The following is a 21912-nucleotide window of genomic DNA, read 5'->3' as shown; positions in this document are numbered from 1 at the left end:
GGGTGGATCGTGCGTCCTGGACCGACTTCACAGAGAACTCTGTCGTCATTTATCTTGGAGCCCCCTTAGCACGCAAGAGTCTGAGCTGATATCGTAGCTGATATTTAGCTGATATCTTAGCTTATGTTTGGCTGATATCTTAGCTGATATTCGGCTGATGTCTTAGCTGATTTTTTAGCAAGTATCGTAGCTGATAATGCTATCCTATGTTTAGCTGATTTGTTACTACCTCACTTCGAAGTGGTATCAGCTGGGCAGTGTCACAACTACCGCAGGGGCGATCGTGCGTCCTGGACCGACTTCACAGAGAACTGTGTCGACATTTATCTGGGAGCCCGTTTAGCACGCAGGGGTCAGAGCTGATATCGTAGCTGATATTTAGCTGATATCTTAGCTGATATTTAGCTGATAATGCTATCCTATGTTTAGCTGATTTGTTACTACCTCATTTCGAAGTGGTATCAACCGGGCACTGTCACAACTACCGCAGGGGGGATCGTGCGTCCTGGACCGACTTGACCGACAACTGATATTTAGCTGATACCTTAGCTGGTGTTTGGCTGATATCTTAGTTGATGTTTAGCTGATATTTTAGCTGATAATGTTTAACTATGTTATCCTATATATGTAAGCATACTGACAACTCCAGCAGTGCTAGAGGAGGTTGACATTACCAAGCACGGAAAAAGCACAAAGAAAAGGTTATTTCACTCTTGACCGTGTGCAGGTGCGGTGCTAAGGGCGCCAGGGCAGAAGCCAGCACGTTGAATACAAAACTGCCACCGGGGCAGCCAGACCATTCCATTCCCATTCCATTCCTAGGACAGTTTCCGCCATTCCATTCCAATTCCATCTCGGGCTCTGCTAAATCTGGAATGATTCCGGAATCATTCCGGAGTGGCAAGTACGCAACCCTGGTCGCCACACTTTCAGTTTATAGAAGTGTTCAAAGCTAATTAGTGTAAAAAGTATGAAGAACTGAGGGGTGAAGACTTGTGTGCGTGATCATACAGCCAAGATGTACATAACTCTATCTTGTAACGTTGTAGCTAAAATATGCTTTACAGTCCCTTTAAATATTGTGACACGGTTACTGAAACAGCCTGCGTATATGCACTTGCTGCAGTACCACATCGGTATATGTGTTGCGTTGTTCGATGTTTACTGACTCTAATCGAATGACAAAGAACCTGCTCCGTATTGCTAAATTTCATACCCTAGAGTTTTCTTGAATGAATGAAAGGCTCTGTTTTCCCACTGTAACTTTGCCCAGTTCAACCTTGTGTGTGACCGAGTCTGGCTGCGCGCCGCGTCTCAGTCGTTTTACATGTCTGGAATGATGGTCGGCAGCTTCATTTACGCCCACTTATCGGACTGGTAAGACAACGAGTCTGTTCCTTCGTAAAATGTATTAGCAATCCTATCACACTGGCAGCTCTCAATGATCATCGAAATTAATGGCCATTGAACACGCGCATAGCGCCACATAGCGTGTGACGTGTCACTGTCAAGCTGTCAGCAAACATTGGACCCAATGCTCTTTGAGAAGTTGACGCTTTCTACGCTTGGCGGCGCTACGGACATGTTAAGTTGCCATTGATTTCAATTATCATTGAAAACTCCGCGTGACAGGAGTACAAGAGAGGGTACTCGTTACAGGTACGGCAGGAAAACAGCCCTGGCTGTTGTGCTGCCCGTCTCTTTGATTGCTGGTTGCATGGCGGCCTTCTCCACTACGTTCCTCATGTACAACATAGGAAGGATGTTCACAGCCTTTGGATTGGGTGGACTATATAACTGCAGCTCCACTTTAAGTAAGTCGACACGGTGAACCATTTTGTATTGCCGTGTATTCAGACGAGAGCATATTCTTTATGAAGGAAAAAAAAGAGAGAGAGAAAAACCGCTTACGTATCGTATTGTGTAGGGCACTCGCGCGGTGCCGATATATCGACAGTGGCGTACAGCAGACGACACCATCGGCCCTGTCGTCTGCTACAGGATTCATTTTGGTTCAGCCGCAGGATGTTCCCCATGGTTGAAACAACATGAAGAGATAAGGCGCTCATTGCAGCAGAAAGCTATGACGTTTGGCGCATCTTCCGCTGGAACACTCCGGAGAATGTCGCTGGTGGAGACGCAAGACTTGTCCGTAATGTAATGTAAGAGGGGCGCCACCAGATTGGGTGAACAATATCGGCAAGGCACACCGTACACGTTTGCATTGGTCTCTGTCGTCATATAGCACCATCACGCGCTATAATTTCCTTTCTGGAATTTCTAAAGGGACAAAGGTCTCCTTTGCGCTTGTAGAGGAGGTGGTGTTCCTCTACATGAGCCCTGACCGGCGGTGACGGAATGTCACAGCGGGCTGGCGTTCGTTATCTCCCGCTAGAAAGGTGCCGGTAGAGCTGGACGACGGCCACAGTGGCAGCAGCAGAGGCACGTCTTCATGATGGAATGAATGTCCCAGCTGTGGCGACCTCACGCTAATGGACGGTTCCAGTAGAACTGGCTGACAGGCGTAGGGCAGCAGCAGAGGCACGTCTTCATCGTCGTCCACTGGACGCCACACACTTTATTGTATAGGAGTAGACTCATGTTACGACTTTTAGGCAGTTGTGCGTTGACGTCATCCGCACGTGAGGCCCCCTGTCACACAAAGGACAAAGATGTATAGCATCATTATTCAGTCATCGCCCGTCACCATATATCTCTGAACTGACTGAAAGGCATGGCCGTCCTGGTACATGATTACAACAATAAAACCGAAGACACGAAGTAGACACGATCGTCCTGTCCACGAGACCGTGACGCCGTGTCTACGCCTCTGTGTCTCGGGTTTTACTATTGTACTTCATATCCAGAGGCGGATCCAGGATTTTTCTGAGGGGGGCTCCAGCCTTGGGCAGCATGCTGTTACACTACCGAGGTCACTTGAAACTCTGTGTAGAGACAGACCTTGAGGGCAGTCAGGCCATCCGACCCCACCTAGATCCGCCCCTACTCATATCTCACACCACCCTTGCCTTGGGCTGTGAGCCACAAATTAATTGACAAATTTCAATGCTCGTTATTTCAACGCGAGATGCTGCATGAACATGCATAATGAGGATGCCACTCTTGTTCTCACCTCGGAGTACGAGCAAACAATGACTTGCCGGGAACGTGGCTTACGGTAGGTAAGAATAACAAATACTTGTAATAACGGTGAGTGAGGAAATTGGCCATGTAAGTAAATGGCTCACTACCCCAGGGTACGCTAGTTAGTATCGGATAGGAAGTCACGAGGTGATGGGCAAATCATCCAACTCCTCCCCCCTCCCTGTTTTCCAGGATCATGGCCACAAACAAAGAAATAAATAAACTGAAGGAGGATTGTACAGCTTGCCGTAACGTTAACTTAAACGCAGCTTCGCCCTGCGGAGCGGTGCGAGAGATACTCTGACGGCGTTTTGGAGAAATAAAGCGAGAGAAGGTTCATAGTATCCCACTCGTGTTACAGGGGTGTCAGTCGTTAGCCATGCGCTGTGAGCCGTATGTGGGAAGCGACCTTTCAGAGAGCCTGGGCTACCGACGGATACCCCTGTAACAAGAGTGGGATAGTCCAAATCGCTGTCTCTTTATTTCTGCTATGCGCCGCTAGGGTATCTCTCGCGGTACAACAATCAGATTATAGCCCAGAAAAAATGCTGCTCTTCAGAGCTTTAACATTTCCTTGGCTCTCGGTTTATTGCCCAACTTATAGCTCCTGGGACCTGCCGTCCAGCACAGGCCGACAATGCCGCGCCTGCTCTCATTGGCCTCCTCAAAACGAATTGTCAAATAATCGCGGGAGATCGTTTGAGGAGACCAATCCAAGGCCTCTCAGCATTGTCGCTCTTCTTAAGAAGGAGAGGGAGAGGGAAAGTGTAAATTGCGGTTTCTTTGGCTCATAAATCACGAAAGAAGCAACCGATGAATCCCATTCCTTTTATATTGCTTTGAAGGTAACGCCATCTTTCATACCGCGCGATTTTATGTTTCTTTTATTTTATTTTAGTGTTCCTCGATCTTCGGCCCTAATAAACGACATTTCCTTTTCCGTACAGTGATGGAATGCTTAGCGACCAAGCACCGAGCGCTCGCGATTTTCCTGCTGGGCAGCGGCTGGACCTCTGGACTTCTTTCGCTCGTAGGAATCGCGTGGCTATTGAGGGACTGGTTCTATCTCCAGCTCGCCATCTCAATTTTCATGGTTATCAACGTCATACTTTGGTTGTAAGTTATGAATCCAGGTCGATCATACGTCGGCAGTGCGTATGACTGTAGCGCGCATTGCGAAAAGCGCGGATCACAAAGGGGAACGTGCAGCAGCGTTCATCGAGGTATCTTAAATATTACACCGCAGCTTGCTATTTTGTTTTCGTTTTCTTGTTAGATTGATAGAATGCGAGCCCACTTGTATTGTCATAGCCGACGTTAAACAGATTACGGTAGAAGCCGAAATACAGATCCACTCGTAAATTACAAACTGTAACAAAGAAAATGTTGTCGCCCCCAGATAGGGCAAACTTACACCGATAATAAACTCGACCAAGAATATGACAAAAGGGACTGTAAACAACCAGCGCAAGGACAAGCACCTGGACAAGAGCAAAAAAAAAAAAAAAAAGATGGCGACGTCTTCCACCCATTGTTTCGAGATTGGTCATTTCTTCAGCCAATATAACCAATACATGTGACGCTGGTCAACACTTCCCTGATGAATTTGTGAAGAAAAAAAAAGGAAGAAAGAAAGAAAAAGAAGCGATGTACGCTACGACAGTTCGTCTCTGCGCCGAGGGGAGGGTGAGGTATAGGCTCTTTTCATCTGACGTCACTGTCGGTCGCAGACGGCATAGCCTTTCCCCCTGCTTGTGGCAGCCATACTTTTGTGCATGGCGCGTGCACGCTACCAGCATTAACTGTGGTGCGAGCACGTGCGAACACAAAAGTATGCCGGACGGAATGAGGTCAGTGAAAAGGGTCTATAGAGAAATCACGTGACAAAGCGCCCATCCACTCACAAGGCAGCAATAAGAGAGTACTCGTAGGCCAGCTTGGGTTCACGGGAGACATTACGTGCGCCTCGCCCTCGAATATAGCCCCCCTATTTGGTGGCGGTACCAATGACGCCGCTCCCACAGGTAACACGGGAAAGAGGGAAACGGAGAAGCTGCGCAAGGAGCTGACCCGCTTACATAACATATTCCCGTATCACTGTACCTATACCGTTAGCTATATACGGTATCCAAAATACTCCAAACGACATCATGAAACGGCTGTATGACTGTTCAGTATGTGACTTTTGAGCAGGAGTATATTACGAAATAATTGCAGAGACGCACCTCTCGCAGCTTCATCTCTGAGTCTCCGCGATGGCTGATGACAAAGGGAAAGTTTGAGGAAGGCCGTGACGTTCTCAACCGTGTTGTCAGAAGGAACAACATCCAGGGCTATTCAGTCGACAGCGTCCTGGCGAAGTACGAAGGTGAAGACCGGAAGGTAAGGTTCCTTCGAGGATAAGCCCCGTTCCTCGGTCCGTGCCGTGTTGTAAGTTTGGCCCTATTTGTTCCAGAAATATGGGACAGGTTTAGCCTAGGATGTTCTCGGAGACCTGAATGATATAAGCGTTTAAAAAGGCTAGCATTTTGCGACTTAAACCTACACTGCTGCTCCTGTTGGTAACTTCGTACAGCAGCGAAGGTGTCCTGTAGTGGAACACTCACCACGGAATCAGTGCGTGCATGGCTCCATATTTTTATTTATTTAGAATACGGCAAAGGCCCCTACAGGGGCATTACATGACGGAGTGGTGAGTTTCTAGTCGCATTGCACGCAATACATGAACGCATAGAACCTATCAAGGCCCTCGCAATTCTTTAATATCTCGTTTTATATTTTTTTCATATACAGCGTCCTTTTCTATCTTTTTTCTCTCTCTCTCTATCTGCCAATTGTGAAAGTTCCTGTTTGTTATGGTCACAAAATGCACCGCGACTTCATTATCTAACAGTATCAATGTGTCTTCTATGCGGATGGCCCTGCAATAGTTAAAGCTTCGTCCGTTGTTGAGAAGTACGGTACCCGCCTTCTCCGTATGATAACGAAGCCGCCGACCTTCGGCAGGAAACCCTTTCCGAGCGGCGAACACTATAGAGCGACAAAACACGAGCTGGGAGCGCTGCGCAAAACCAGGTTATTCTGCAGGTTGTTCCCCGGCCAGATGTCTAACTGTTATAAGCAGGTCTGTGCGCGGATAAAACGGCTCATTGTGGCACATTAAGCCTGTTACGCAACTACTTCTGAGAAAGTCTGCACATAATAATGCGTCCTTCTCGGGAATTTACCTGTACCAATTGGTTCCACAATTTCGGGTTCAGGTGCATTGAAGTTCCAGGGATGGGCATAAATACATTTTTTGAGTATTTAAACATAGATAGAAAATACTTTGTTAAAAGAGCTATTTAAATACTCTGCATAAATACTTTTCAATATGAGTATTTAAATACAAAATATAAATACAGTAGTTAAATACCGTAACTATACTTCCATAAATACTGTGGGGTAGACGTAATCTGGAATTGCAGAAATAATGATGCTCATAACAACAAATCAACAAGGAACAATAACACTTATTTGTTAGATTATCATGGCGATGTTAATATTGGAAGTTCCTCGAAGACTGCATCTTCTAGGTATCTTGCGTTCTGCCGTAGAATCAGATTCGCAAAGAAATTCGCACCTCTTCACAGATGCCAAAAAGAAAGGCTTGTTTGCTTGTACTAAATTTGACGAAGATGCTTTGTACAACAAGGTATAGTCCTGCAGTCCCGACCATCGTCCGCAACAACAAGTGAAAAACTGGCCCTCTGAAATGGTTTGTTGCATGTGCGTGCTTGCGAAAACACGAAAACACATAACTGTGCGGCTCTCCAAGCTCTGATTTGCCTTTCTTACCGAAAGGTCAAATGCAGGGTATCTTCAAGATATGAGTCAGTATATTGCATATTTGGGAGTATTTATAAAGTTTTCACAAAATAAATACCCCAAAGTTGGTATTGAAATATAATTATAAATACATTTTTCCAGATAGTATTTAAATACAAAACATAAATACGTGCGTTTATATTTTAAATACTCATTTAATCACAACGTATTTCAATACTGCCCATCCCTGCATTGAACCACCGCATATTGTGGGGGAAGAAAGTCTACGGTCGAAGTCATATAGTTCAGTATATTCTTAACGCAGTTAAGCGTCGACGTCTGCTCCAGACTAACTTTCAGGGCCCCAGTGTGCGCTTCTGTTCGCGTATCCGATTGTTATCGTGTAACCAGACGGAGGAATGGTCTTTCAGAAAACCAACAATGCAAGGCTGTCCTTCATTCAGCTGTTCAGTTCGTCTTCTTTGAGGAGGACTTCATTCATCATGTTAACCATGGGGTAAGATTTTGTCAGTCCTCGAGAAGAAACGCAAAAAAAGAAAAAGAGAGAGAAAGTGAACGACTACTGAAAAGAGTTACATATTACCTGCAGCGTCCTCGATGTCTTGGTATACTACAACTTGACGTACAGCAGCATCCAACTGGGCAAGAATCCGTTCCTGAGTTTTGCTCTTGTCGCTCTCATCGAATACCCTAGTTGTATCATATCCGTCGGTCTCGTCAGATACGTCCGCAGAAGGTCAGCGTACCTTGTGATGTACGGCGCGGGTTCTGTGCTGTCTGGAGCAGTAATATTTATTCCTGAGGGTAAGTTATCATGCGAATGTCGCGCAAAAAAAGGAAACTACCGTGTTTGCTCGGATAATTGACGCACTCCCAAACGTGAATGCGAAACTGTTATCCATGACAAAAACCTGAGACTAGGGGGAAAATGAGACAATGTGCGTCTTTTTATTGACGTGAAAACGTCTGTAAGTACGGTCTCGTTGTCAGGTCAAAATTTTACGATGTAACGAAATTATGTCGAGTTTCATGACGCGATAACTCGGCGAGCAATAAACCTATAACAACCAAGTGGCCAAATCCAGGTAGCTTAGATGTGTAAGATTATAGCTATCAAGGTCATGGCGGCGGCTGACGCAATCTGTGGCTGTGGCGCGCGCCTGCCAGAGAGAGAGAGACGGAAATATGGGGGTACGCGTACCTTGCGGGCAGTCTATCTCGCGAACGCGTGAAGCTAGGACGCCGGTCGAGGTTTCATTGGAAAGCGCTTGAAAGGTGCTACCCGTACCTTAAGCGACATTGGCTTCAACAACAATAACCAAAATATATAATTTGCAAAGTTGAAATGTCAAAATTTGCCACAATGTCGGCATATCATCAAACTAAAATATGATCATAATCGAAGGGAGCGGCAATCGGAAGAAAGGGCAGCCCAAAAAGAGCCCAGAAAGCCCCCAAATTTCAGCACCGAGCGATCGAGTGAGCTACGAGGGCGCCGAAAAAGATTAGCAGTGGAGGCAAATTCGACTGCCGGCGCGCACAGCAAGCCCTTGCCCTCTAACAGCCGGGCAACTCAGGATTTCGTCGTTTTTCCCGCGTTTTGCGGCGTTTTTATTGACGGACGAGCGGTGAGAGCCCGCGATTTTTCGCTGAACTCGGAAAACAGTACACCCGGACTAGTTTCACCTACGTCTACGGAAAGCAGACATTACAGATACCTGCGTCGAACGAAGGAAATGACGCGCCCCACTTGACCAATCGGGTGCATGGCCGTAGATGGCCGCGGGTGTGGATGTAGTGTCCCTCTACGTCATGCAGAACCCCTTCCAGGCTCTCTTGTAGACGTCCTTGTGTTCTTATAACCTCTTGCAGAAGCTACAAAGATCACACGCTACAAAGATTTCGCACCTCCCGATAGCAAGCATCGCGTTGGACTGCGAAGCACCGTCGAAGAACCATTGTTTGCGGATGGGTTTTGCGTTTTTCCATCAAGATGATGCCGCGACCCGCGGAACGCACGGATTTTCAGTCAAGAAAACGCCGTATGCCGGGCTATACCGCGTAACTTTAGCTGCATCGCGCTTGGTCTGTACCACACCGCTGCATCACAGCTGTAGCTATACGGCACGGCAAAGGCCTCTGTATAACGTGGAGCGAGAGACAGTTTTGTAGCGCTACTGTTTTTTAAGAAGGCGGGATCATTACGAGAGTAAGTGCGGTGCATGTTGAGACACCTTGGCGCCTTTTGCCTGACTCAGCGGTACCCTCAATGCAGACCTGTGGTGGTGTCAACTCAGCTGCGCCGTTCTGGCAAAACTGGCAATTTACACAGCTAGTGGAGTTCTTCTGGTTCAGCTGCAGGAGATGTACCCTACCCAGATTCGCACCCTGGCTATGGGTCTCTACGTCACCATAAGCAGGATCGGAGCCATGACAGCACCGTTTACGAAAGAATTGGTGCGATGCCGTTCACGCCATCTTTCCGCGCAGCTTTCTCTAACACCGTCGCTCGCAATTTCAGGGCGTCATCTTCGACGCGTGGGTTCCGAGGGCAGTGGACTCGTCTGCGTGTGCTCTGCTGGTCTTACTAGGCATGTGCCTTCCAGAGACGTTAAACCTGGAATTTCCGGATACAATAGAAGACGTCAAGCAGCGCAGGTGAAGTAGCTGGAGTAGCCGGTTCCACGCTTGCGGAGCCACAAACTCCCAAATTAGTTTTTATAAGATCCAATCCGATCCAATCCAACCCCTCAGGTAAAGCATGTCATAAGCGTGATATGCAGGTGACGACGGGGAAGGATTTGTTTGTTACAGCTTAACAAAACGGTAAAAATTACGCTTAAAGAGTACTTAGTACTTAATGCCATTAATGGTGCTTAATGTCACTTGCTGACTAAAAATCGTATTTCATTTATTCCTTGTCACAAAAATCGACCATGCTCAAAGACGCGGTGCGCAGAATAAAAATGCCCTCAACGAAAATCACGCACTTCCGCGGACTTTTCGAAGAATTCGCAGAACTTCGTAGTTTCGTTGTTGATGGCGTGATTTCGGATTCTCCACGGGCAGGTAACGTCAACAGGGGGTTTCGCGTCTGTGTCCTAGCAACACGGCATGTACTCTTCTAGTCTCCGGTCTCCGCTCTACGCACCATGCCAAGTAGCTATCGTGAGGAGACGGAAATTGGAGGAGCAATGTTGGCGGACGAAGGGCATATTGCACACACTGGTGACGTCGTACGCCTCAAAGATATAAATATTTATGTACTTACGCGCCACTTAAAACAAAAATTTGGGGAGTGCTATGTGCGGATTGCAATCACATTAGGTGGAAATTCCGAAGACCGGGACATAATCTGTGAAGTGGCACTTTAAGCAATAATAACCGTTAGTGTTGTTAAATACCGTAATTTCGGCTCCGAATTGCCGACTCTAATTTTTGTCCTTTTCGAACAATCAGGGTCGCCATCTTTCAGTTTCTAAAAGTGTTCAAAATTAATTAGTGCGATAAGTATGAAGAACTGAGTGGTGATGGCGTGTGTGCGTGTGGTCATACAGCCACGTTCTACATGATGGTAGCTCGAAACATTATGGCTATTTCACTTTACAGTTTCTGTAAGATTTTCATGCAACCTTTAATTGGTTTTTAACTTTAGCTAAATTAGCAAGCCAGTACACCATGTAAGAAAGTTATGCGTACTACAGGGTATACATATACGTTGACAATATATCTTTCTGAGGATACGAAAAGTGCAGAACTCCGCCTTATAGTTCATAGTTCTAAAAGAAGTATGAGAGGGCTCGAAAAAAAAATTGTCTGGAGGAGTAGAAATTTGCGTCATTGCAGGGATACATATTCGCACAAAAGGTAACAGCGCAGCGCAGAATCCTGTTGGAGGCTGTTGCGGAAGAGAACGTTTAATCTCACAGGTCAGGAAAGTTGCTTCCCTCGGCTGCGAATCTGCGACGTCACATTGTCTGCCCAATAGTTCCCGGATGTATCTGACATCGTGCGTGTGACACAGAGCAGTCTACCGGTCGGCTCGCAGGCAGACGATTCTGGGCTGCCAATAAAAATGCTCGATGATTCGACGTCATAACACGCCAGAAAGACCTGAAAGAGATCCCGTCCTATTGTAGTCGCCAAAGAAACTGTTTGGCGTGGAAAAAAAAAAAAAAAAAGACATGTTCGGGGTGTCTTGCTTCTTTGCCCTTGACGTCCAGTTGCATTTCCTTTTCTTTCTTTCTTTTTCAGTGTTAGGAAGCACCAGTCAAGTCCTTCGGAGACGGATCCTTTGTGCGGGGAAACAATCACTAGCCTGTAAAAATAAACAGAAAGCACGTCAAAATAGGGGCTCTATCTGGATAGGATGCATCAACGGGAAGCCTTGAAGCACGCAGTCCGTGTTCGCTCTACTATCATCCTGCTCAATAAAGGAACATCCGACAACGCACATTCTTGTACGCCCTTGCAGTCATTCATAGTAATAACGTTTACTGCTATACAACCCAAGGTGTCGGAGTTTCGTCAATTTGCTCGGAGGTACAAGTTTCCATTGATGTGCATCGCTAAATGTTGGGTCACACAGGACTTCCGCCTCTCCAATTATGGGACGTTCGTTTCGAGACCGTCTGGTGCGAAAAGTGGAGCTGCTCTGTTCGTCCGCTCCGATATTGCTGCAACTCGCAGAGACATATACAGATGACTGGAATTGGCGAGTACGTTTGTTGTACCGTTCGCTTGGGCCGCCTGGACATCTCTATCATTTCGTTCTATCTCCCACCTGCAATTTCCTGCAACTTGAACAGCCTTGAAGCACTTCTAAACAGTCTCCCCGCTCCGTACATACTGTGCGGCGACTTCAATGCGCACCATCCTATGTGGGGCAATGTCCGCTGTGACACGAGAGGTGCTCGTCTTGCTGTGCTATTCGAGCGAATTGACCTCTGTTGTCTAAACGACGGCTCTCCAACATTCATCCAGACTACCCGTATGTCTTCGTGCTTGGACCTTACAGTTGTATCATACTCGATAGCGCAGCGCATATCATGGCTGACCGGAGCGGACGCCCTTGGGAGCGACCATCTTCCCATCCTGGTCCACCTTCGTGGTGCCATGGGTCCCCATCTCGCGCACAGCGTCAAGAAGGCAAATTGGACTTATTTTCGTGCGACTCTGGAAGATGCAATCGTTCGAGGAGAAGTTGACTGCGGGCCCAATTTCTCTCAGACCGTCGCTAACGTCACGCGTTCTGCCACAAAGGAGTACCGTCTGCCTGTAACGTTTACTGCGGTCGACGCCAAGTATGAGCGACTGCGGCCAATTCGTCGTCGTGCCGAACGAAGGGCTCGTCGTTCAGGTCTTCCCTGCCATGTCGCTGAGGCTCGTCGTATACAGGAGGCTATTCAAAAGCATCTTTACAGGCTTGCAAGAGATAGCTGGAGAAGCTTTACGTCCTCTCTCTCTTCGCGGACGCCGCTGTCACGAATATGGAGTGTGGTAAATGCCCTGTCTGCACCTGTCGTTCAGTGGAACCCTTTCAGGTCGTCTGTGGCCACCGCGCGCTCGGGTGTCGAGATTGCGGAGGAGTACTGTGACCGCCTTACTGCAACGTCTGGGGCGGCGCTACCCTTGGCACTTGACATCACTGTAGCCCTCGAATCGTCGGAAGATCCAGCTCTTGATGTCCCTTTTTCGCTAACAGAGATGATGGCTGCCATCCGAAACTCCCCTGCTCACACTTCTCCTGGGCACGACCAAATTACGTACAAGGCGCACCAGAACCTTCCTCCGATCGCTCATGAGATCATTTTGTCCATTTATAACGACAGTTGGCAGAGCGGCACTGTCCCAAACGACTGGAAGCTGGCATTGGTCATACCGCTGCTAAAGCCTGGCAAGTCGCCACACAATCTGGACGCGTTTCGACCAATAGCCCTTACTAGTTGTGTTGAGAAAACTATGGAACGGATGGTGCACTCACGGCTGAATTGGTATCTCGAGTCTATTCGATTTTTCCCAGGAGTTATGTCTGGTTTTCGTCAAGGTCGGTCTGCGACGGACAACATCATCGACCTAGAGGCAGCGGTGCAACAAGCGAAGTCCGAAGGCAAGCTTACCGCCGCTGTATTCCTTCACGTGAAGAAAGCTTACGACAGTGTTTTTCACAGCGCTGTTGTCGAATCACGGGGCCGGCGTGGGAGGTCGCATGCTCCTCTGGCTTCAGGATTTCTGCTGTTTAAGTGTTTTCTTAAAATGAAGCCGTTGAACTTTATGTCAAGGACGTTTAAACGTCTTGTTAATACGAGACGCAACGCCTTTCGAAACATGGACGCACCAGGCATTACGGGGCGTCCATGGTTCCCATCAGCAATTACCAACTACGCCAGTTTCTCACTGTCTTATAAGTAGCTTATTACTTCACTTCATATTTGGCTTCTAAGCAACTCTCTATTTGTGTTCATTTTCGTCGTACATTTCATTATGAACCGTCGTGTTTCACTATAGTTTTAAACATGTCGAGCTCGTAATGGCGGTGATGACGTCTGAATCCTTTGGGTGATTTATACTAAAAATTCCGTATTTATCTTCTTTACGCGAGTAGTATTTTGCTGAAACGACCAACGTGGAAGATTGTCACCTTGAGCGACTATACTTTAGCCTGAAACCTATGTAACCTGCTCTTTCCTACTGGTTCCCACTATTGCACTCTAAAACCACAACATTTGCCAATTACGCGTTAAGAACCAATCACTGTCCCGAATGATATCATGCTTGCGCCAGAGTGGGGAAAAAAGGGCTGAACACGACTTTTGTGGCATGATGCGCTGATGCGAATTCCCATAAAGAGCCGCACAGCTCCCGTTATGAACAAAGTGGGATGGAGAAAAGGATAACACCCAGAATTGTAATTCTGCCGGACGATGTCGATGAGATAAAGCTCCGCTTTTGGAGTGTCAGCGATCCCAATGCCATGAGTGCACGCGGAGCGAAGTTTGGTGTACGCTGCGAACGGAGGTCGTGACAACGCTCTATGAACCATCAAGAAACGGAATAAAATGCGCCCTGCATACCACTTTAACGATACCCTGCACTGTCTTTCAAGGAAAGTAAGCTGTAGTGTTTAGAGGAGGAAAGAAGAAGATTAAAAACGATTATGTAAAAGAAAACGATTAAACGTCTCCTAGGAAAACGTTTATATACGTATACGTTCTGTTGAACGTATATCTAAACACGTTTAAACGTGTTTTAAGAAAACGTTTAATCGGTGAAATGTGTTACAAAACGCGTTTCTCAAGAAAACGTTTAAACGTTTTGACGTTTAAACGCGTTTTAACATAGAGCTCTAATCCACACGCGCCTTCTCGTCTGAGGGTAGAAGTGTCCCTTTCCCTTGCTTCTCTCTCTCTCTCACGTTTGCTGTAAGAAGAAAAGGATAGGATTTCCTACCCGAGCTGGTAGAACGACAGTTTCTACTCTGCAGTTATACCCATAATGAGTCATTTAGGGCCGTCGCCTCAAAAAAGCCAACTACTGTACATGACGTAAAGCCGCCCTGGAGTGGGCCGCGGTGTCCCATGGGCCGAGGATGGTCGACAAGTTGAAGGGGCGGCAGCCAAGGGTGGCAAGCTGTGACTGCAGTGTACGCCTCTCGTTGATATAGGTCCGACAGCCGAGGAGTATGTGTACTACGTTGGCAAGTACCGCACACTCGTTGCACATAGGGCTAGCCTCACAGCCTAGTTGGTAGCGATAGAACGGAGTGAAGGCCACATAAAGAAGTAGCCTGTGACGCAGCGTAGACGTAGCCCTGAAATGGGACTGTCATGCAATCGTTAAAGTTCTTTTAAAAAATATTTTACGTTTATTTATTTATACTGTGCCACAAACCACGACACCTAACTTGCGAGAAAAAAGGCCACGTAAATAATCCGTTACAGGAATCCGTTCCGTAATCCGTACCATACATCCGTAACAGTAATCGATGCTTTTTCGGTATCGGAGAACGGATAGCGATACTTTTTTTTTAAATCGGTATCGAAAAAGTATTTCCGTTACAAGTTCATCATCCATGATTGACACAAGCTTGAAAGCAAAGGGATAAAGTTGTTATGTGGAGATGCGTAATTAACTTTCCGATATAGAACAACGAATTTCCCACATTGACTGTTGTGTAAGAACTTAAAAAAAAAGTCAACTGGAGGCTATGCTTTAGTAAAATAAACAAGGTTGTAGAGTTATATCAATATGCGGAAGTGACACTTGGCAGCATGTCAGGGGACCGCCTCACGTAACATGGATCGGTATTCGGTAGGTGAAGCGGGACTGTCTGCAGCAAACATTAGGCTAAATGGGACCCCCCTGCAGGTCAAGGCCGGTGAACCTGCTAAGGGACGGGAAGATAATCCACTAAAAAGCATTAGGCGAAATGGGAAGACACGAATGAAGAGGTGAGGGTGTGGGGGGGGGGGGGTCGAAGTAGCTTGCCGTTGTTGGCCGCACTCAAGTGGGCATCGTCACGACTATAGCCAAAAAAAGAAAAAAAAACAAAAGAAAAGGGGAGAAGAGAGTTGACGATTTCAAAGTGAGCCATAAGTGACCTGAGGCAGGGCAAGGAGGAGAGCCAATCGCAGTTGTAAGAGCCGGGTCAAGGAATATCCGCCGCGCTGGGATAAGCAGGTCAGATAAGTCGGTTGATATGACGCTGTGCAATTCGTTCCAAAACAGCTCATCACGCTTCAAGCCCGAGCAGGTGAACAGATTTATGATCATCCGTGTAGTTTTACGTCGCGAGACTACTGTCAGTGTTGAATCGTGAATTAGTGACGATATATAAAGAGATGGAGAAAGGTGACTACTCTTCAAACAAGTCAAACATATTCACCGAAATCTACCTCCTCGAACAGTTCCACAACGTAAGTTGGCGGGCAGAACTTTCTGCTCGCGAGTCTTTCGTACTATGCTCTCCCATTGACTTCCTTCTCTCTCTTAGTGCCGTTTATGACATATTATCTATGTTCTTCGACTAACACAACATAGATAACTGAGCGTACAGACCTACGGTTTCGTTGCTGATCAGGATAAGCCATCAGGTTCCTCCAACTCGGGTCACGCTGCACTGGTATGTATACGTCTATATCTGTGCACTTTTTCGCGTTGCTTTGAAGCACGCAATTTATACGGAGGGAGTGGCTTTTTCGGGTTAAATGCCTTTCTCAGATTCGGGGGTTAAAATCGGGCGCTATTTTTAAATCTTTAATTCGGGGAGAAGTCGGGCGATAATTGAGTCTTCGGGTGTTATCGGGTGTTCCTGTTTCTCCTCTTGTTTATGAAGTCCTTTCTTAGTCTTTTTTTTTGTGTGTGTGTGTGTGCGACCTACCAGCACTAATATACAAGAGTTCTCGCGACAGTCAAAAGAAAAATAAGAAGCACGACTGCATCACTTGAACCGGGTTCATCGTCTCACTATAGCCCGCGTACGCCGCTATCTCATTTAAATCAGAACATCTGAATAGTACATGGAAGTATTCCCCACAGCGTTAGTAGCACGCATTTAAACCGTAATGCAACAAAAATTCGCCAAATAATTCCACTTTATCGCAGGACAGAGCCCCGAATAATAAATACATGCATGTGTTTATAGAATATTGCACCTATGGCATGAAAATGGTGTGTCTTAAGGTGCACGTGACCAAACATTTAAAAAATGGGAACAGCATACTAGCCATAAACCAACAGACTACAACACCTGCAATATTTTAGAGAATTATGAAATGACATTTGTGCATCTTCACAACACTTCAACACAACAAAATATGAATTGTAGCTAATTGGAGCTAGTAATTGGATTAATTATTATTATTATTATTATTGTTTTCTCAAATGGCTATGCATGTCCGTCCAACAGTAGATTCCAACGATATGGTATTGCATTTCAATAAGAAAGCTAATCTCGAAAATGTGCTAGCATCATAATACGTGATGCAGATAAGGCATTCTTCGCCAGACCTGGGTCATCTCCAGAGACCTCCCACATGAAATGGTCACCGGCCGGCAAACATAGCATTCTGAAATCTTTCTCATCCTTTAAGTAGCATTCAACTGAATTTTGTTAGGCCCGTAAATAATTTTATCATGTCATTGATGTGATCTGTCGCACTGTCAAATGGGTGCACGTGTCTGTGCAGCCAGTATATATCGCGGAAATGATACTGTTTCTAGCGTTTAAATATAAAGCTAATCTCGTAAATATGGCAACGCAGAGGCCGCTCACATGAAGTAGTCATAAACGTAACATGGACTTCAAAGACCACTTACTGCAACTGGAAACACTCTAGTCCTTTAAGATAACAGTTAACTGAATAATGTTAGACGCGTAACTCATTTCAGCTGTGTAAGAAGTGGTGTTCCACACGTGTTTTGCAGCACCACCACAACCACCACCTGAACCACGTTATCGAAAATCGTGACCATCAGAAAATCGATTTGCTTCATGTCAACACATCATGCTGCGGTATAATCAGCAATAATCATCCGAACACCTATTACAGGAACGGGTTGAGGAATCGTTAACAAAGATGCTTCAACGGGAAGAAAGGCACATCCGAGTAAAACGAGAACAAAAAGAGTCTCACCTGGTGGACAATGGGCGTACGCATACGAATTTGTAGCGCGGAGATAGCGTGGAGAATCACAACTGTTCAAACAGCGTCGTCCGCTTGCCTCGCCCACATATCGTGCGACGTTGTCTCGTTCGATGCCATCTCTTCCTGTGATAAGTTTTGCACAAATGAAATATGAAATTAAAAAAAAACTACAGACACCCAGCGCAAACAACAACTGTGACAACTTACCTTTGCTAGACCGTGCATGATGTGAGACCGTGAGACGCCAGAAGCCAGAGTGACCGTTAACGAAGCGAAAGAAAAGACGCTTTGCACACGGAACCATGCACGTGTACTCAGAAGACAGGGCCCGTATAACAATTGAAAAACAATATGCGTCAATATAGCGTAAAGAGCTAATACTCCAACGCAGAGTCTCAGTTTATCCGTCAAGACGAAATCGTATGCGTCAGGACAGACATGTACAAGATACTCAAAAATGTATTTAAGATAAGATAATAAATACTGACGTTAGAATGTAATTAAGATAGAGTATAAATACATGAAAATTAAAGTAATTAAGATAAAGTACGAAATACTTCAAAAAGTATTTGAAATACAATTAAGATACTATTTATCCTTGAACGCAAAACGTCACTGGTCAATGCGGCAAGTCGCCGCTATGTGACATGAATCACCTAAAGCACGCGTACTACGCAAGCCGCCCCTGCGTGATAGGAGTAGGGTTGCCACCTTTCGGAGTGCAAAATACCGGCTGAGGGAGAGGAGGTGGAATAGAGGGAAAGGGGGAAATGTTCGCGGGAAACGGAAAGTGGGTGAGAAGTGGAGAGTATGCAGAGAGAGAGAAAGAAAGAACGAGCGTACTCGCTCAAGACAACAATGATAATACTAATGAATAACTAAGAAAACGACTGGTGACTACGGAGTTGGGTCTGTGCTCCAGATTTATTCAAGCTGTAGTGGAATGTTGAAAGGAAAACCCCGTAAAAACCTCTATGAAAGGTGTTGAGCCACAAATACCGGCAAAAGGCTGCCGGTATCACCTTCCTACCGGCAACCGGCAGAGCGAGCAAATAACCGGCCCTGCCGGTATAATACCGGCCTGGTGGCAACCCTAGATAGGAGTCATCTAAACACAAGTCCCAAAAACATGACAAAGAGATACCACATAACACCACTAAGCACATGTGACCCAGAAAAAAGCAAACTTCTACAGGTCCCTGTACGGCGAGGTCAGAATTCAGCGTTACCGGGTCAGGGCACACATAATAGAACCCTCACTCGCCGAGGATTAGTACACACGGGGCAAGATCTCTAAATGGGGACTTCCAAGAAGGGCCAATGTCCAAGTCAAGTCCGAGAAAATTGTCACAGAACAAGCAAGATAATGGAAAGACGAGACACAGAAAGTTTGAGAGGGAGATCCAAAATATGTAACTAGAGTATTGAGTAGAAAATACCATAAAATGTATTTTAAATAGAGTACAAATACACAAAACCGAAAGTATTGGGTAGAGTACCAAAATACCGCAAAATGTATTTAAAATACAGTATTTTAAATACAATACTCCAAATACGTACAAGTCTGCGTCAGGATATAAGAGTAAATCATGTCCTCCGTCCCATTTACGCATAAAACTCCACCGTTTACGCTTACAGCGAGCGTGTTTACGGGTACTAGGAACAAAACAGAGCTTGACGGATACGGCGTCTGCGATTTTGTCGAACTTTACGCTTAGTAAGGGTAAGATTGGACGTAAGCGTAAATTTATCCGTTTCATTTCTGAGAGTGTATGCCCTCCCATTGACTTCCTTCTCCCTTTTAGTGTCGTTTATGACATTTTATCTATGTTCCTCGACTAACACAACATAGATAACTCAGCGTACAGTTCGTTGCTGATCAGGATAAGCCATCAGGTTCTTCCAACTCGGGTCACGCTCCACTGGTATGTACGTCTATATGTGTGCACTTTTTCGCGTTGCTTTGAAGCACGCAATTTATATGTAGCGAGTGGCTTTTTCGGGTTAAATGCCTTTCTGAGATTCGGGGGTTAAAAATCGGGCGCTATTTTTAAATCTCTAATTCGGGGAGAAGTCGGGCGATAATTGAGTCTTCGGGTGTTATCGGGTGTTCTTGTTTCTCTTCTTGTCTATGAAGTCCTTTCCTAATCTTTTTTTTTTTTTGTGTGTGTGTGTGTGTGCGACCTACCAGCACTAATCCCCGAAGCCAGTGCTGACACACATGGGAACGTAGGTGACCCATTCTTACATGTGTTACACATGGCGACCTTTGTTCGTCTTCAGTGGAAACGTCACTTGAGGATTTCATAGTGACTGGAATTCGGGGAGAAATCGGGTTTAACCCGAATTGGTCGGAGGTCAGTTCGGGGTGAAAAACCGTGCGGAATCGGGTTTAACCTGAAAAAGTCGTTCCCTATTTATATGGTGTCCAAGTGGTTAATTTCGCTGACTTAATAGTTCGCGAATCCGCTAAGCGGTAATTTTGCGACGTACGCTCGGTGCGCTTGGACCACGAAATTTGTCAATGATGCTACAACTCTGATACATCCCCGCAGAGCTGTGCCTAACTCGTTACTTGGTAACGGTTACTTTTTTGATAACGAAGTAACGATTCAGTTACTTTTTAAAAAATAGTAATAGTAACAGAATCAGTTACAAAAATTGATAACTCGTTACTGACGTTATTCGTTCCTTTTCTTTAGCGCGGGGGGAGCACATTTCGGCACTCCGTGTGGGGCAATGCGCTGACCCGCGTGACCCACGACCACGTGTGACTCAAAGTATTATTGCAGTCCCTCGCTGGATGTGTTGTTGACGTGCTGAATCGTCTTAAACGAAGGCACTTGTCTTTTCTCTTGTTTTCCGTAATCTCCGACCATCACTCCTTCCCAAGAATGGGCACCAATTGTGCTATGGCTACAAAAAACGCCTTTCGACTTCTAGCATTTTCTTGTCTTTGCTAAGCTTCTGATCGCCTTAAATTATGATGCAACCCCTCGTCTGTTTTGGGGAACCGTTGGTGATCGGTGACACGAAAACTGGTGTCTTTTCTTGTGTTTTCATAACCTCCGATCACCCCCACTTCGGCAGCAGATGTCTTCACATAAAAGAGAACGAAGATCACTTATGTAAATTTCGAGTTCAGCTTCTTGTGAAGTGCAATTTCTCATTAATAATGAGTTGAAGGCAAGTGAGGGCACGTTTGTTGACTCCTTTAACTATGCGGCGGTAACGTAAAAGCAACTCGTTACCTGTGAGTAACGAGAACTCGTTACTTTTGTATGTTGGTAACGAGTAACGTATTTAGTTACTTTTTTCTGAAGTAACGGGTAACGGTATTTAGTTCATATTTTTTGGTAACGGGCACAAGTCTGCTTCCACGGTACGTCAGCAGTTTCAGCCATAGCGACGCGCATTCAAACGCTTCCTTCACGAACTTGACGTTCGCGACCGTGAACGCACTGAGTAAATTGTGTAAGGTTTGCTAAATAAGTCTTAAAATGGCTCTACAACAAAAATTGCGATCAGTAAGTCAACTCGACTTATTGGTGGAAATTACAAATTTTCTTCATATACTTTCCTGTCATCGTCAGCAATACGTCACAGAGCCTTAAATTCGCGGGAAGATGAAGGCCGCTGCGAAATTCGCCCGAATTTTAACCTTTTACGCTGTTCGCCATTTATGTCAGGAGAGTAACACTTCCTCGCGGCTGAGGAAATACGGCGAGACTGACTCCGTCTCATTCACCTCATCGTATCCGGCCCCCATAGCAACAGCAGGGTTGCGCAATACATTCCACAGATCGGGAAAGCGGCCATGGAGATTGATACATATACTTTGAAGTGCAACTCTTGAGGTGGATGGGCTTCTCAGGCTGTGCATCGATATGGGTTTGTTATCGTCTGTGTTTTCCTTGTCTCGAGGTTCTGTCAAATGTCCTAATGTATAACCTGTCAGTCCGCATTTTGACTCTTATTCACAGACACAGATCAGACAAACGCAGGAGACATGCCAGGAGAAGAGAAAGGCAACCAGTACTGTTCGATAGAGAACTACGGTTTTTAATGAACGAGCCAGCGCGGTCCGCTCAAAGCGCGCGGCGGCAGGCCAAACAGACAAAAGGAGGAAGAAAACCAAAACTAACTGTCCAACAAACTTCTGTCGGACACGTTGTCCGAATATACTTGACAGCTACAAGTATCAACAACCGAGCTTTACTTAAGATAGCTATCTATCAGTGTCGTACGTAACGCCGTTATAGTAATCAATATTTTTTTTTCGGTATCTGAGTGC

The 21912-nt window shown here is 45.9% G+C and overlaps 3 protein-coding genes and 1 long non-coding RNA gene across 5 annotated transcripts in view; 3 read left to right on the top strand and 1 right to left on the bottom strand.

Moving 5' to 3' along the window:
* The first annotated feature begins 1211 nt into the window (after window positions 1-1211).
* Window positions 1212-8969, top strand: LOC135369421 (solute carrier family 22 member 11-like). Its single transcript, XM_064603012.1, has 7 exons — window positions 1212-1377; window positions 1660-1814; window positions 4092-4260; window positions 5379-5526; window positions 7383-7468; window positions 7562-7776; window positions 8845-8969. Exons 1-7 carry the CDS (start codon window positions 1328-1330, stop codon window positions 8967-8969), a joined length of 948 nt encoding a protein of 315 aa, XP_064459082.1. The 5' UTR covers window positions 1212-1327.
* A 169-nt stretch (window positions 8970-9138) lies between these two features.
* LOC135368245 (uncharacterized) lies at window positions 9139-18045 on the bottom strand. The gene is made up of 3 exons (XR_010414728.1): window positions 17826-18045; window positions 17607-17741; window positions 9139-11290 (listed from the first exon to the last, which is right to left on the bottom strand). It is a non-coding gene; the product is annotated as an uncharacterized LOC135368245 (long non-coding RNA).
* On the top strand, window positions 9252-11417 carry LOC135368244 (solute carrier family 22 member 12-like). Its single transcript, XM_064601401.1, has 3 exons — window positions 9252-9429; window positions 9494-9630; window positions 11227-11417. The coding sequence occupies exons 1-3, from the start codon at window positions 9337-9339 to the stop codon at window positions 11294-11296; spliced, it is 300 nt and encodes a 99-aa protein (XP_064457471.1). The 5' UTR covers window positions 9252-9336; the 3' UTR covers window positions 11297-11417.
* Window positions 16006-21912, top strand: part of LOC135368241 (organic cation transporter protein-like) — a 22279-nt gene continuing 16372 nt past the window's right edge. Inside the window, exon 1 of one of the 2 annotated variants that reach the window (XM_064601395.1) lies at window positions 16006-16093. The gene's annotated coding sequence lies outside the window, so the exon portion shown is untranslated. Of the gene's footprint in view, window positions 16094-19469; window positions 19544-21912 lie in introns of those variants that run through there. The other variant, XM_064601394.1, reaches the window with a different exon arrangement.

Source organism: Ornithodoros turicata, chromosome 9, assembly GCF_037126465.1.
Source record: "Ornithodoros turicata isolate Travis chromosome 9, ASM3712646v1, whole genome shotgun sequence".
Classification (NCBI taxonomy): domain Eukaryota; kingdom Metazoa; phylum Arthropoda; class Arachnida; order Ixodida; family Argasidae; genus Ornithodoros; species Ornithodoros turicata.
This window is presented reverse-complemented; position numbering and strand designations above follow the sequence as displayed.